Genomic DNA, 14,126 nt, shown 5'->3' with positions numbered 1-14,126 from the left:
TTTATTGTGGTTAATTAAGGTCTTTTTTTTAAGCTTTTTCGCTAATCATTTTGATAAAAGCTAATCGAAACGCTATATATATTTAGTATTGCATACTAAAATGCGCGAGTTTCATATCTTTATACTTTATACGCAAACAATTGATGTTTCGATCGCTCGTTTGGCGAGAACCATAACCCAAGAGATCTTTGGTTTTGAGGAAAATGACCAAAGTAAATAGAATAGCAGGTATGTAACATCGCCTGTGTTAAAGAGTAATTCCAAATGAAAACGTTTTAAAAATGCAGATTTTATAAACATGTATTTTTGATTCCAATGAAGGTTTGTATTCTGTTTGGGTTGGAGAATATATGAGTTTTCCACAGCAATTGGGAATTTTTTGACTCAAGTGTAATGTTTTAATTGGCGATCTAAAGCGGACCGTACACGGTCAACTTTATTGACATTATGATGACATTTGAGAGCATAATGACAGCTGAACATGGCCGACGACGCAGAAATCCGGATTTTCTGATTTTCGAGCATCAATATCGTGACATTCCATATGGATGCATGATGTTGACGTTTTACCTCACGGACTTCCAGACTGAGTTGCCAGATATGCAAGCGCACATTTAATTTTTGTTAGTCTTTTTTGCAATTAAAATTTATAAACTACTGAAATTGTAGGAATCATAAATGGAAGCTTTTGGTTTGGAAAACCGATACTTTGAATAGCAAAATACGGTACTTTTCACGATACAAATCAAAACTTCAAAGTAAACTGACAATGTGATGGTGAGAGAGTGGATGAAATTTAACAACGTTTTAGGAATTTTTTAACGTTGAACTCGGTCATTCTTTGCGCTAGTGAGCGGGTTGTGTGTTTCTTCACACTCCGCTATAAAATTTGGAGAATGAGAAGATCTGGGAAAATCACAGATGAAAAAACATCATGTGTTAATTCAAGCTACAGTAGAATCCCGATTATCCGCGGAATAGTCGGGCAAACTCACCGCGATTAACGAAAATCGCGGATGACCCATTAAAGGACAAAAAAATGCAAACACGAAAAGAGATGTTTCAACATAAAAACTATGTTCTATCAATACAGAAATCAATCAACTATCCATCTATATAAGGTCGTGTACACCAGTGGCTAAATAATGTAAAAGCCATGACCACAACAAAAGAGCATGGACCTACCACTCACTAACAAATTCCGGAAAGGCCTATTGATTTACTATGGAATTCGCAGTCACGAATAATCCGCAGGGCGGATCACCCGCTCACGGATAATTGGGGTTCTACTGTCATAGTCTCATTTATGGAATAAAAACATTTGCTTGCAGATAAAATAACTTGCATATATTTTCGCAAACTAAAATAATCTGGCATCTCTGAAACTGAAAGGAACAGTCTGTATTTGTGAAACGAGTATTATGATGTATTTTTGGGAAGAAAAACCGAATTCTAAAGTGTAAATTTTGAATGAAAATTAACTTTTACGAATCAAATTAGTATTCTATGTGAATGCAAATCACTTTTTTTCTGCAAGTGGTAAGAAAATCCCATACGAAAATTATGTCTGAAATTGACGTTATATTGGTGCCTATTCTGTATTCCGACGGATTTCTATTTCGTTCGAAAGTGATATTTCGATCGTTTTCGAATTTACCATTCCCTATTCCAATCGTTTTGCTCGTTTCGAACGAAAGTGTTAGAAAATTTCGAATATGCATCGATCTGTCAAAAACCGATAAACAAAAAGAAACACCGTATTAAATAGCGGCGAGTGCGAGTTGAATTTCAGTTAATTTTTGATCCTAAGAGAAATTTGTGAGAAAATTTTCTCGTTCAATGGATTCCGTTTTGTTACCGATTTTGGCGGAGCAAGAAGAAATTGGAATGCCTTGCTACCATCGGCGAAACCACCGAAAATCAACCGACTTCATGAAACTTTCTGATGAAGCGTAAGTATCCGTCTCAAAAATCCCATGTTTGTTTCTCTTATTGATTAATTTTGCCCTTATTCAGATTCATCAAAAGTTTTCGTCTAAGTAAGGAAGCTTTTCGGTACGTTTTAGAGGAAATTGAGAACTGCCTTACCACAAGGAAAGGTGGTCTATCCACGGAGGTGAAACTCGCAGCATGTTTGCGATTCTTTGCTGAAGGAAATTATCAACATGGAGCAGGGCAAGATTATCACATTGCCATAGCACAGCCCACATTTTCCAAGGTGCTGACTGAAATGCTTAACATTCTGGAGCGGACACTGTGTAAGAAATGGATTTCCCTAAATATGACGGAAGACGAACAGCGGCGTGCTAAACTACACTTCTATCAGAAAACATCAATTCCGGGTGTTATTATGTGTTTGGATGGAACCCACGTAAAAATTATTCCACCTAAGCTGAATCGAAATTTGTTTTTTAATCGGAAGGGATTTTATAGTCTCAACGTTCTGATTGTAAGTATTATTAGTATTTGAATTAACAAATCAATGAACAAATACTCTTTTTTATCAACATAGGTTTGTGACGATCAGCAAAGGATTCGTTTCGTTGATCCTACCTTCCAGGGATCTAATCATGACTCTCATATATGGCGTGTAAGCCCTGCAAGAACTCACTTTGAGCAGCTTCACCAAAATGGTGAAGTTAATACTAAGATTCTAGGTAATGTTCAACTACAATATTTTAGTATACTTGTATGTACTGTGTGATAAAATATTTTCAGGTGATGCTGGTTATCCATCGGAACCTTGGTTAGTAACGCCATTCAGAGCAGCGGAGGAAGGGAGTTTGGAGAGCGATTTTAATCGCAGGCATGCCTTGGGTCGTGCTATCGTCGAGCGGACAATCGGTTTACTAAAAAATCGGTTTAGATGCATCCTTGGCGCGAGACAACTTCACTACAATCCTACTAAATGCGCTCAAATTATAAATGTATGCTGTGCACTTCACAATATATGCTTAGAATTTGGTCGTTCTCAGTAGTTATAATATGTTATGTAGCTGTTTACATAATAAACTTTTGTTTAAATTAATATTTATGACTGTTAAATTTCATCTAACTTGTTTGCAAATGCTCAAATAAATAACAACCACCGGAAAAGGAAGTGTCTTCCTTACTTAACTATGGTTTCGGCAGAATTATTTACTCTTATTCCTGCCAACACTTTGAGAACATGTCATTATCGATTTCTCGTAAGCAGGCCAAGTATTCAAATAACCATTATTAATACTTTTTGCGTTGTTTTAACCCCTTGCTGTACGATTTAATTTCCAACAGCACGGCCCAAAACGAGCACTTCGAGTCGTTCCGCTACTCTGCTGAGTGTGGGTATCTAACATGGGTGCCCTATGATGAGCAAATACATGTTGTGTTTAAAATAAAAACGAAGGAGTTATTACTACGTACTAACTCGTTCGTTTTTATTTTAATTATAATATTCAAATTATATTTTATATTTTTAGCTCATTCAATTTTTTTTTTAAATAACGGAAATTTGATAATCTTCAGTTGTCGGTATCCTCATCATATGCCTGAAGCTATGTAATTATTTCACATCGAGAAACAACGAGTGAAGTTCAATGTTGTACGTGAAGGGGTTAAGGAAGTTCCATAAACTATAGGCGAAATTCGTGAATTTTAAAAAAGTTTATATAATTTTGATGCTATTCCAAACAAACTTCAAAGAAAAAATTAAGTAAGATTTTTCTTCCATGGAAAGATATAAAAATACGATTAGAACTTTTTTCATTTTTTTATACTTGAGTTACAATATAAAGATAAAAAATCAGATCACTGATATTTTGAAACATTATTCTAATGTTCTGAAATATACGCAATCTGCGTTTCAAGGATTTGTCGCTTGACTATTGATTTCTCCAGCGCGATCTTCTCATCTCGTGGTTATGTCGTTTTTGTTCACTCAGATGTTCTTTGAGTGTGGCATCCACGGAAAGAATCGCTCGAGCTGATTGGCGCTGATAATGAACCAGATCACTCAAATTCTTGTTTGTGTTTTTTAACAGGGATTTCACATTGGTGTGAAATTTGTTTTGTTGCTCGACTTGCAGCTCTAATAGCCTCGTGGTAGAAGGTCTGGATTTTTTCGGCTGAGAGGGCTGGAAGTGAATGGTATTATTGATACCGTCACACTCGTCGGAAGTACCATAATATATAAAATTTTCCTGGTCTGCAGCTTGAGGTTCACCCGAAGGCGAATCCAACTGTGTTCCATGAGATGAGGTACCCGGGATTCCTTCCACGGTCGCAAGTAACCCAGTTAGTAGAACTGCCTGCTCCTCCAGCTCGGACAAATTGATAATTTTATTGGGTCCTCCACCTGTCGCCCTCTGCTCCCGTTTGTTGTGAGCGAGTTTTCGCTTTAATCCGGACTTAGTCCGCCCAAACCTACACAGAAAACCAGGGCAAAAATAAGACTATAAACATATGTTTCGGATTCGTTTTAGTATATACCTTTTTCCATCCACTTCCATCGCGAATAGGCGGTCCCAAACTATTGACTTCTGCCGCCAGATCATCCCAGAAGGGTCCGGAATTTCCTCGGGAGAAACCCTTTGCTATGTCCGGCTCTTGCTCCAGAAGCAGCACAATCCGCTCGAACTGATTTTTAGTGGTTGTTTTGTTTTTGTTTTTTTCCCTGTTGAACGTTAAAATTAATTTAAAGAAAAAAATGATTAAAAATTAGCTTACATTTTTGCAGTTCACCGCTCATCCGCTGCGGAAATTATTCACTCCTTCATAAACAAAGTGGGTTTGACGTTTGGTTTGATTCGAATGAAAGATGTTCGAAAACAAAACAGTCCGAACGAAAGGTATTCGAATTTGAAAACACCTCGAACGAAACAGGGAATGGAATTTACCAAGTCGTTCGAAATATTTCGAATCGATTGAAATACAGAATAGACACCATTATAATAATACATTTTAGTAGGAATATCTGAAAATTCAGGGGAAATAGGTTAAGTTAAGGTTAGGAATACGCGCTTCAACTAATTAAATAATACCAAGTAGATATTTTCATTCAAATTTTACCAATTGAAAATTGCCTTTTAGCCTTCTAATCTGATAGAGAATAGTTTGGATCCCAAACTCAAATGTCGCCACTAGCCATCGCGGATATTTTCGTTGTCTCGGGTTGAGGGCGATATTGACCGTGTAAGGTGGAAAAATATTGATTGAGGTTAGATCAGATGTTGAAAGCCTAGCTGTCACGATATTGAAGACACTTATTGTCAATCCGGTTGACCGTGTAAGGTGCCCATAACGCAAAACGTAAACGATCGGTGAGACATCTGGATTTTGTTTTTGAACTAAGAAAATGATGCTAATGTAACCTAAAACTCAAAAACAAATCACGTATATTTTACTTTCGTGCTTTCCAGGTACTTCTTACATACAGGAATCATGCATTTTTCTACTTGTTTTTGATTGTGCTCTCGAATTTCCTTCTTTAATTCAACCATTGTCAATATTTATACAGTTTTCACTACTGAAAGAGGTAAACAAATAACATGTTATATATGAAACTGCGCAGAATTAAATTTCTTCAAAATTCATCAAATAATCTTTTATGATTATAACAGTGTAATTTATGGAAAGAACTACAAACCTCCCATAAACTCGCATTGCAAAATTTGAAACCATCATCACTTTAACCGCAGCGCCGCCTAGGTGTAGATTTGTACGTTAGATCGCCAATAGGGCCTGTCGATTTTACCAAGAACAAGAGAAATATTTGATAATTTATATCTCGAAAACTATGAGTCGTACCGAAATAGTGTCTTATGGCGGGTTTACATTAGGGAGATCTATAACTATAGATGTATTTATTCACCTGAAAATAGACGTAAACGAGTGAGAATATATATGATACACTTCTTCGAGGTATATATGTATAGAATGTATAGAATAAATTAAAGCATATGTAAACGCTGGTGAATTTCTCACTGGTGAGAAATCACCAAAGTTGGATGCAGTTTTATTTCAAGTGAATAAATTCGCCGAAAATATGAATATATTCATTATATAAGTTCACGCTAGTGTAAACGGTTGATGCGGTTTCTATAATCTCATCATATTTCTTCAAACGAATATATTACTAGTCTAAACCCACCCTTAGAAAGAGTTAAAGAGTATAGATATTTAACCCTTCCACGGGTAGTGGCAACTATATTGTCTCCAACGCTTTTTTTTTTCTTCAACAATAAATTATCACTTCTAGCCTCTTGCAGTATCTAGTTTTGACATCATGCCTGATTTTTTTGAGCATGAAAAAATAAAGAAATGTTCATTTTGGAGACATTTTCGTGCTAAAAACTCCCAGTTTGGAGCAGCAAGAGCCATTTTTGTAACGCTCTCACTTCCGCATGTCCTACAAATGAAAATGTTTTCTGGGTGGTTGCAATACGGGAGAACACATGATAGATACATATATCCTATGGAAACGTTAACAAATAACAAATTGGTGTTGATGGTTCAATTATGACAATTGCATGTTTCACTTGATACAAATAGAATTTTAACGCAAAATTTTTGAACTCCCCTCTTGCAGTACCTCATTCTAAAATTAAAGAACAATGATTGTAAAATGTCGAAAATGTGCCAATATGATGCTGGAAATTGACGAGCAGTACATTCTTCCTATTCACGGTAACGAAAGCAGTATCAACGCTGTACCGACCTGTCCGACAGAGTTGGAGAATTCCGAAGTTTTCCTGCACGAAGACCACCTTAATGATTGGATAACAGCAGAAATCGAACAGTCACAATGGACAAAAGGGAAATTAAAATGCCTCAAATGTGGACAAAAGGTGGGATCATTTGATTTCGTTTCCGGTACCAGATGCAAGTGCGAAAAGAATTGCGTGCTGCCGTCGGTACATTTTGTAAGAAGTAAAGTGGACTTGTGGAAATAAGGGTGAATTAAAAGAGATTGTTTTTCCGTTTTTGTGTCAATAAACAATTTATTTCAAACTCTTAGGCTTTAAATAGTACAAAATACTTTTTTTTGTGTCATTTTACAACTATTCTTAAAATTTATTTCAAACGCATATGAAACTGTTCTCTCGCGATAAAAAGTTGAAACATGAATACGAGTGTAAAGATTCGCCTTTTTGCAAAAACTTACTCATCTAATATCACATTTCATTCGTTATTACATTGTAACGTTCTACTGTACCTGTTAGTCTGCCGTTCGGTTACAATTGTATATCCTATAGTACTAAGCGATTATGATTGTTCGTGTTTTACAATTTGACGAGCGGTGCTCTACTTCTTTTCAGCGTTTACTTTGTATGTTACGATCTAAGTTCAATAATAAATAAATATTTAAATTATATTTGTACGTAAATATTTAGATTACATTTTCGAATCATTAATTATTACAAATAGAACTCTTCTGTAGCAGTGGATTATTTGTTTATATGTACATAAATAAAATAAAATAAATTAACTTAAATTAAGTTCGATGTTTGGGACTAGTTTTTGGGTGAAAATACTTAGAGCTTTTTAAGGGACTAGGTAGTGATGATTTTTGAAAAAAAAAATAGATTACAATTTAGATTTTGTTATGAGATCAAAGGAAAGCCGACTTAATTACACATACATCTATATTATACATTTGGTTTGACGTGACTACCTTTCTTCTTCTTTTTATCATAGAGACTTTGAACTAAAAGTTCATTCGCTTCTAATTGGTGTGACTAGAATAGTAAAAAATGACCAGAAAACTCACGACTAGATTTTATAATCTACCCTGACTTTGGCTTCTCTATCTCGCTCGAATGAATGAAACAATTTCATCGAGGTGTATGACTAGATTTAGAATCGCTTTACGCATCAGACTAGATATTATTTGACTTGCATTTTGCTTTGAGGGCAATCGACTAGATTCTACTCGCTGAAAGGCTCCTTGTATACAAACCTACATTATTAAGCATCGATTTTGCGTTGTTTTTTATGGTAATATGGCACAAACTTCCACTTGATTGCAAAAGCCAACCCGAACCTGCGCTAGTGCTTTTATCATTCTTAAAGCATACTGTAAAAGTAGTGTTCCAACGAAACTAAGATCGGATGCAAAAAAAAAATCTCACTAATATTTTGTCTTACATGACTTTCTGTCTTCTTAGTGTGTGTGTGTCTGTACAAGTTTGAGATTTTATTTCTAAAATTTCTAGAAATAGTTCTCATGTGAAAGATTCAACATGGGTAGTGAGATGAGGGTCTCAAATAAATAATGTTAATATATTATTAAGCTCTTTATATTAAGTAATCTTAATGTTAGGGAATGACTAGATGGATACTCATCTTTGGGTGAATTTAAAATTTTTGCAAAATTTTAAACCGAATGTACACAAGTTTGGAGGACGAAAGTTCCTGCGTTAATTTAGAAAATAATTTTCAAACATGAACAGAAAAAAGAGAAAAACGCATTGAGCATAGATAGCGCATAGAGTAGGACAGCGTTAAATGTAAAGTAAATAGATTTCAAAGAGCAGGAATTATTCCGTCAAAACGAGAGGCTTAAATCTATGTGAGCTTTGCTCCAGTTATTTTCATAAAGTAATTAGTAGCCTATATAAGTCTTATTTGGTGTGAAGCTGATTTTTTGTTGCTAAAATTTACAGAGCTTATATACGAGACGAATTGTGAAGTAGAGCACCGTTTACCTTGAAAATAGAACTTAAGCATCTAATAAGAGGCGACTTACGAGTATACGTTCCTTAGACAACTAAAGCAGTTGTGTGTCGAATCACCGATGGTCCATTGCGCAGATGAGCCAGTGCTGCTGCGGCAATGTTTTCCTCCTCCGTGAAGCGGTCACAATAGGTTGAGCGAATTTCTTCTATTTCATCCTGATAGTCTTCGTTTATTACCAAGGCACGCTCCTCGTAGTCATCATCTTCCTCCACTTCGCTATGTTCGGTGGTTGAAGACTGTTGCGATGTTCCAGAGTTTGAGTGGTAATTGTAATGCACAATATCAGGTTGAAGGGGTGGTTCACTAGCCACTACAGTAAACAGGCTTTCCGGTATTTCGGTTACACGATTTACGTAGACTGTGTTGCCGCTGTCTCCAGAGTGATTTGATTCGTCACCACTGTTATGATAGTTTGTGGCTGAGTTGATTGTTGCGTTTGTTTCGGTTTCGGCACTTAGCTGATTATGTTTCGATTTATTTTTAGACTTGTTATGCGTTAACAGATGCTTCTTCAGATAGGCTGGACGTTTAAACGTTTTGTTGCATTGTTCGCAACGATATTTACATTCTGAATCCTCACTGAGTTTGTCGCTCTCACCTTTTTTAGCGACCTGATCACGGGGCTTATGCCATCGACGATGGGATGCCAAGTTAGCTGGACAGTTGAACCGCTTACTGCATTCCGGACAGCGGTATTCAAGAAGTACAATGCAAGCACAACGATGCTGGGCTAGTCCAAATGCATCTTCAAATTCGAGCCGACAAAGTTTGCAATTATAGGCACCAATTACATTTGGAATAGTGGCTAATTCTGCGCGCACCTCGTCAGATATTTCCACCAAATTGAACTGAGGATCAATATCGCCGGATTCCCGGGGTATATCACTGTTAATAACATCTTCTATCGAGATGATAACTGTGCCGGATACCGGCGAAGCCGTCTCCTCGTCAAACTTCAACTTTCTGGATGCTTTTGTACGGCGTTCTTTCGAAACAGGAGCCACGGGTGGAGGGTTTTTGGAACTCTTTGGAGCCACGTTCACCTTTACAGGTTTCACTGGCGTGGCTTCCTTTTTCCCTTCCACCTTCAATTCGAGTTTAATCTGTTTAGCCTGGTTCCCATCACGATTTTCGTCGTTATCCTCCCGGTAGCGTTTCTTCAACGGCGATGGCGTTAGCGGAGGTGTGATTGCACCCACGAAGCTTTGCTTCACCGTCAAATCCAGCGGTGAATCGGTGGTAAGTTTGATTGGGACACTGATGTACTGCGCTTTATAACTTGGTGGCAAATCGGCCACCGTCGTCAGGAGACCCATTGGCGGGCGGATTTGGAGATGCGATGAAGCCATGCTAACATGTCACACGCGCACGCTCCCCAAACACTATCTTTCGCTTAATGTTGATTTTACACTAAAACTTAGGTCCACTTATTCATTAATTTACACGTCGACCAAACTGTTTACACCTAAACTTTGCTGGATAAACTATATGTACAAGGAACGAAAAATGTTCAGCAAACCACTTGTATGCCGGAACGAAGCCAGGCACCGAATGACACGGTAATCGCCGGAGTCCTTGCGCTTTATAAAGCGGCCGATCGTACCCTAGCCGAAGCCAACGAAGTACCAACACAATCATGCAAAGGATATTTAAAAAGCACAGCGGTAAAACCCGAGCATGCGCAAGGGTTCCCTTGCCTTCGTGTTGGTGACGCTATGTTTCCCTTCCGATTCCGAATGCACACACCACGTAGGTGCTATACGAAAAGCGGCACGCGACTCGATCTCGAAACACAATAGCCTCATATAAGCACGTGCTGATGTACGAATCCTCCGCACCTCTCCGGCTGTCCTCTCATCTGAGGCCGATCAAAACATAAACTCGCATAACTTTGTTTACTCCCTTGCATCGTCTATCCTTTTTTTAGGGTGATTCATGCCTGAACATACTTTTATGCATTCGCTGTTCTCGGCGGGTCCTTTTTACTCTAGCGTCGCACTGGTTGTCCACGGACGCGTACATTTTTTTTATGCATAATCTTAGTGTTTAATTGTTGATTATGATAAGTTTCACTTTCGGGTGCAGTCTTTCCAGAGTTGCCTCTAAAATAATGGAAATTTATGGAACATTTCACCAAAGTGGTGTCGCCTGCAGCGGGTATAACACGACGTGTTTTTTTGTTTGGTTGAAATCAATGTTGCACCTGGACGATTTTCTTTTTCGTTCATTCAACCGGGTGCGGATTGTTGCGGAATGTGGTGGTATCTATTCTGGCTTTTCAGCATCAGCCTCATTATTTAATTGTCCGTACATGCCTGGCCTGGTATGTACGTGTATGAGGGTACCTCGCGACAGTTAGATGCTGGCAAGCTGTGGAAATGGCTTTCGTGCCAGGTAAAAGTTTTCAACCTCTGGTAAGGACTGTTTGGTTCGTTAACTGTTGTGCAGCTGGTGGTCAGATTTTGCTAGTTTAGTAAAGGTTGCTGAACTTTAGAACTATTTGAGATTTTGTTTTCTACATTTTTTTTAGTTCATATTGACTGAAAAAATATGACATCGATAATGACTTAATTGATTCCATGGCGCATCTTCTGCCGGTATTTCGCTTTTGGTATTTTCATTTCGTCACAAACCCAACCGCAACATTTAGCAAAAAAGCATGCAATTTTGATGAACGCGTGCATCAAAATTGCATGCTTTTTTGCGTGCACCCCCCTGTCCTCGCGCTCAAAATCATAACTCGTATACACGCGCGCAGTGTCACATACTGTGTGTGTCTTTGTAATATTGGTATCGTGTATTTTTTGTTAAGGCGTTATTGGTATTTATTTAACCCATTTTGCGCCAAGCGTTTGAAAAAATAAGCAGTAACTTTGATAATTTTTCATGTCTTTGGAAAGCAACCAAAATGATAATGTTTTTACACCAAAAAATTGTTTAATTTGTTAGCTACCACTTGCCATCAATTTCATTCAATTTTGTATAACTTTACTGGGCAGTAAATTCGATTTAAAGCAAGTATGTCTGGAAGGTGATTTCGATTTCAATGAAAAAGTCCAATAAAATACAAAAATATGTGAACTTTTCTACAGTATTACTTTGATAAAAGAACACACATTGTGATATAGGGCAAAAATCTTTTGAATACAGGAAAATAACAGCTGGGGACATTGAGTGTTCGAATCATCAAACGTGGCCCATAATGAACTTTTCTTTCTGCTGAATGAACACCAACATATCTCTGACCTCCGCTACGCATGCTAGTTTGTTTACTTTGGAAGGCGGAAGGTTTTTTCATTAATTTCAGATTTTTCAATTGTGAATTTTTATAGTATCAATTAATTTAGCAAATATTATCGAAAAGTTAAAATTTCTATCCGTGATAGCATTAGGTGATGGCGGTCCGTAGAATTTCGTGTGTGGAGGATTTCGAGGAAATCATCAGTACGTGGAACGATGATTCAAATGAGATTTTTGATTCGAATATTCTAACCTAAATGATGATTCCATTCAACTGAATAATAATATTCCAACCCTCAATGCCATTGTTTTTTCGCAACGTATTTGTACTTCGCATATTTTGGAAAATGTTCGATTTTTCGGGAAATAATTGGAAAAAAATAATCATAAAACATTGATATTTATCGACGGCCAAAAATAAAAATAACAGCAATAGCTTGCGTTTGAAGGAAAAAATCTGCCGGTAATAAGTTAAAACTACATGGAATAAGGAAGGCCATACCTCACCATAGGTGGATTAATTCATGTTTATACTTAGAGACTTTCATTCCCCTGTGCTTGTTCGTCCCGGAATGTAAAATTAATGCATTTATGAATGCCGCATATTAGCAAATTGAAGTAACTTTTAGTTCGCAGTATGTTTATTCTTGCAAAAAAGTGCGGGTTTCGGCCAATGTTCGATTTTTCGAACGGTTATTTCCCGGAAAATGGAAGATGCGAAAAAAATAATTCATGAACATTAAGATTTCATTAGCGTCAATAATAAAATTTACACCAGTGGCTTTCGTTAAAAAAAAAAATTTCTGCTTGGTTGTAAAAGGGTTTATTGTTAAAGTGAGTATGAGAGGGTTAACTAAAAAAAAGAATAATGTTTTGCAAATACAGATATATATATATATATATATATATATATATATATATATATATATATATATATATATATATATATATATATATATATATATATATATATATATATATATATATATATATATATATATATATATATATATATATATATATATATATACATATATATATATATATATATATATATATATATATATATATATATATATATATATATAGCCATTCCATGTCAAACCGATAATAGTGTTTCTCAGATTTTCGGTAAAAGTGGTAGATTTGTTTTTTATCGCGAAATATTAGACCCGTTTTTTTCATTTTTTTTTAATTTGGGTGCTCATTTCCATTTTAGGGTGGTCCGGAAAATCAATTTCTTCGACTTTTTCCCAAAAATGACTTTTTTCGAAAACTCATAACTTTTGAACTACTAGACCGATTCAGATGATCGATATATCAAGTCTTAGTCTATTTTGAAAGAAAATATTGCGTTTGCCAACAATTTGGATTTTATTTTCGCAATTTTTTACATAACATATCCAAAAATCAGAGATGTGATTTTTTTCCGTTTTTAAGTTATGAATTTTCAAAGTTAACCGATGGTTTTTTTATTAAATCGTTTATTTTTACAGGCTCAGTTACATAAGTTTAAAGGAGCCAAACTCCTATCTGTATAGTTACAAGTATATATAAACATTTTTCATTAATTCTAATGTTAATGAAGTAGAGAACCGATTACTCGCGGTTTGCTCGAGTTTAGAAGGGTGACATTTTTTTTCAGGAAAATGATGGGATATAAGGATATGTTGACAATGTTCACACTCACATTCGCACTCACATTCATCATACTCAATTCTTAAGCCTATCTTATATCTAATATGTATTTACATTTCACCTTATTCTATTGTTAGTAAGAAGGGGTTTGATTTCTCGTGAAGGAAAAGGAAAAGGAGAATATAAGGATATAAGGACAATCACACACGAAGATCGATAGCTTTTAGGAAAACATAAATTTGGGACATGTAATCAAGGTCTAACCGAATCAACACATCTCTCACCGGCACATTAGGCTGCCTTCCTCTAGCCCGAAGAGAGTTTTCTAAATTCGATCTGGCAACAAGATACTCCTCGCATGACCAAACAACGTGTTCGATGTCGTGGTAACCTTGGCCACAAGCACAGATATTGCCATCGGCAAGATTAGAACGAAAGAGTAGCGCGTCTAACGAACAGTGATTGGACATGAGTCGAGAGAAAACCGATGGTTGAACAAATCAAATTTTCTCCTTTTCCAAAAACGAAAAAAT

The 14,126-nt window shown here is 36.4% G+C and overlaps 3 protein-coding genes across 3 annotated transcripts; 1 reads left to right on the top strand and 2 right to left on the bottom strand.

Moving 5' to 3' along the window:
- The first annotated feature begins 236 nt into the window (after positions 1-236).
- LOC129776765 (putative nuclease HARBI1) lies at positions 237-6,559 on the top strand. Its single transcript, XM_055782603.1, has 4 exons — positions 237-1,952; positions 2,017-2,449; positions 2,513-2,657; positions 2,719-6,559. Exons 1-4 carry the CDS (start codon positions 1,840-1,842, stop codon positions 2,976-2,978), a joined length of 951 nt encoding a protein of 316 aa, XP_055638578.1. The 5' UTR covers positions 237-1,839; the 3' UTR covers positions 2,979-6,559.
- Positions 2,961-4,924, bottom strand: LOC129776766 (uncharacterized). The gene is made up of 3 exons (XM_055782604.1): positions 4,705-4,924; positions 4,468-4,651; positions 2,961-4,401 (listed from the first exon to the last, which is right to left on the bottom strand). Exons 2-3 carry the CDS (start codon positions 4,530-4,532, stop codon positions 3,861-3,863), a joined length of 606 nt encoding a protein of 201 aa, XP_055638579.1. The 5' UTR covers positions 4,533-4,651; positions 4,705-4,924; the 3' UTR covers positions 2,961-3,860.
- Positions 6,560-6,928: 369 nt separating the features above from the next.
- LOC129776762 (protein krueppel) lies at positions 6,929-10,257 on the bottom strand. The gene has a single exon (XM_055782596.1). The coding sequence runs from the start codon at positions 10,062-10,064 to the stop codon at positions 8,739-8,741; it is 1,326 nt and encodes a 441-aa protein (XP_055638571.1). The 5' UTR covers positions 10,065-10,257; the 3' UTR covers positions 6,929-8,738.
- Between the last annotated feature and the right edge of the window lie 3,869 nt (positions 10,258-14,126).

Source organism: Toxorhynchites rutilus, chromosome 3, assembly GCF_029784135.1.
Source record: "Toxorhynchites rutilus septentrionalis strain SRP chromosome 3, ASM2978413v1, whole genome shotgun sequence".
Classification (NCBI taxonomy): Eukaryota; Metazoa; Arthropoda; class Insecta; order Diptera; family Culicidae; genus Toxorhynchites; species Toxorhynchites rutilus.
Note: the sequence above shows the minus strand (reverse complement) of the source record. Positions and strands in the feature narration are given on the sequence as shown.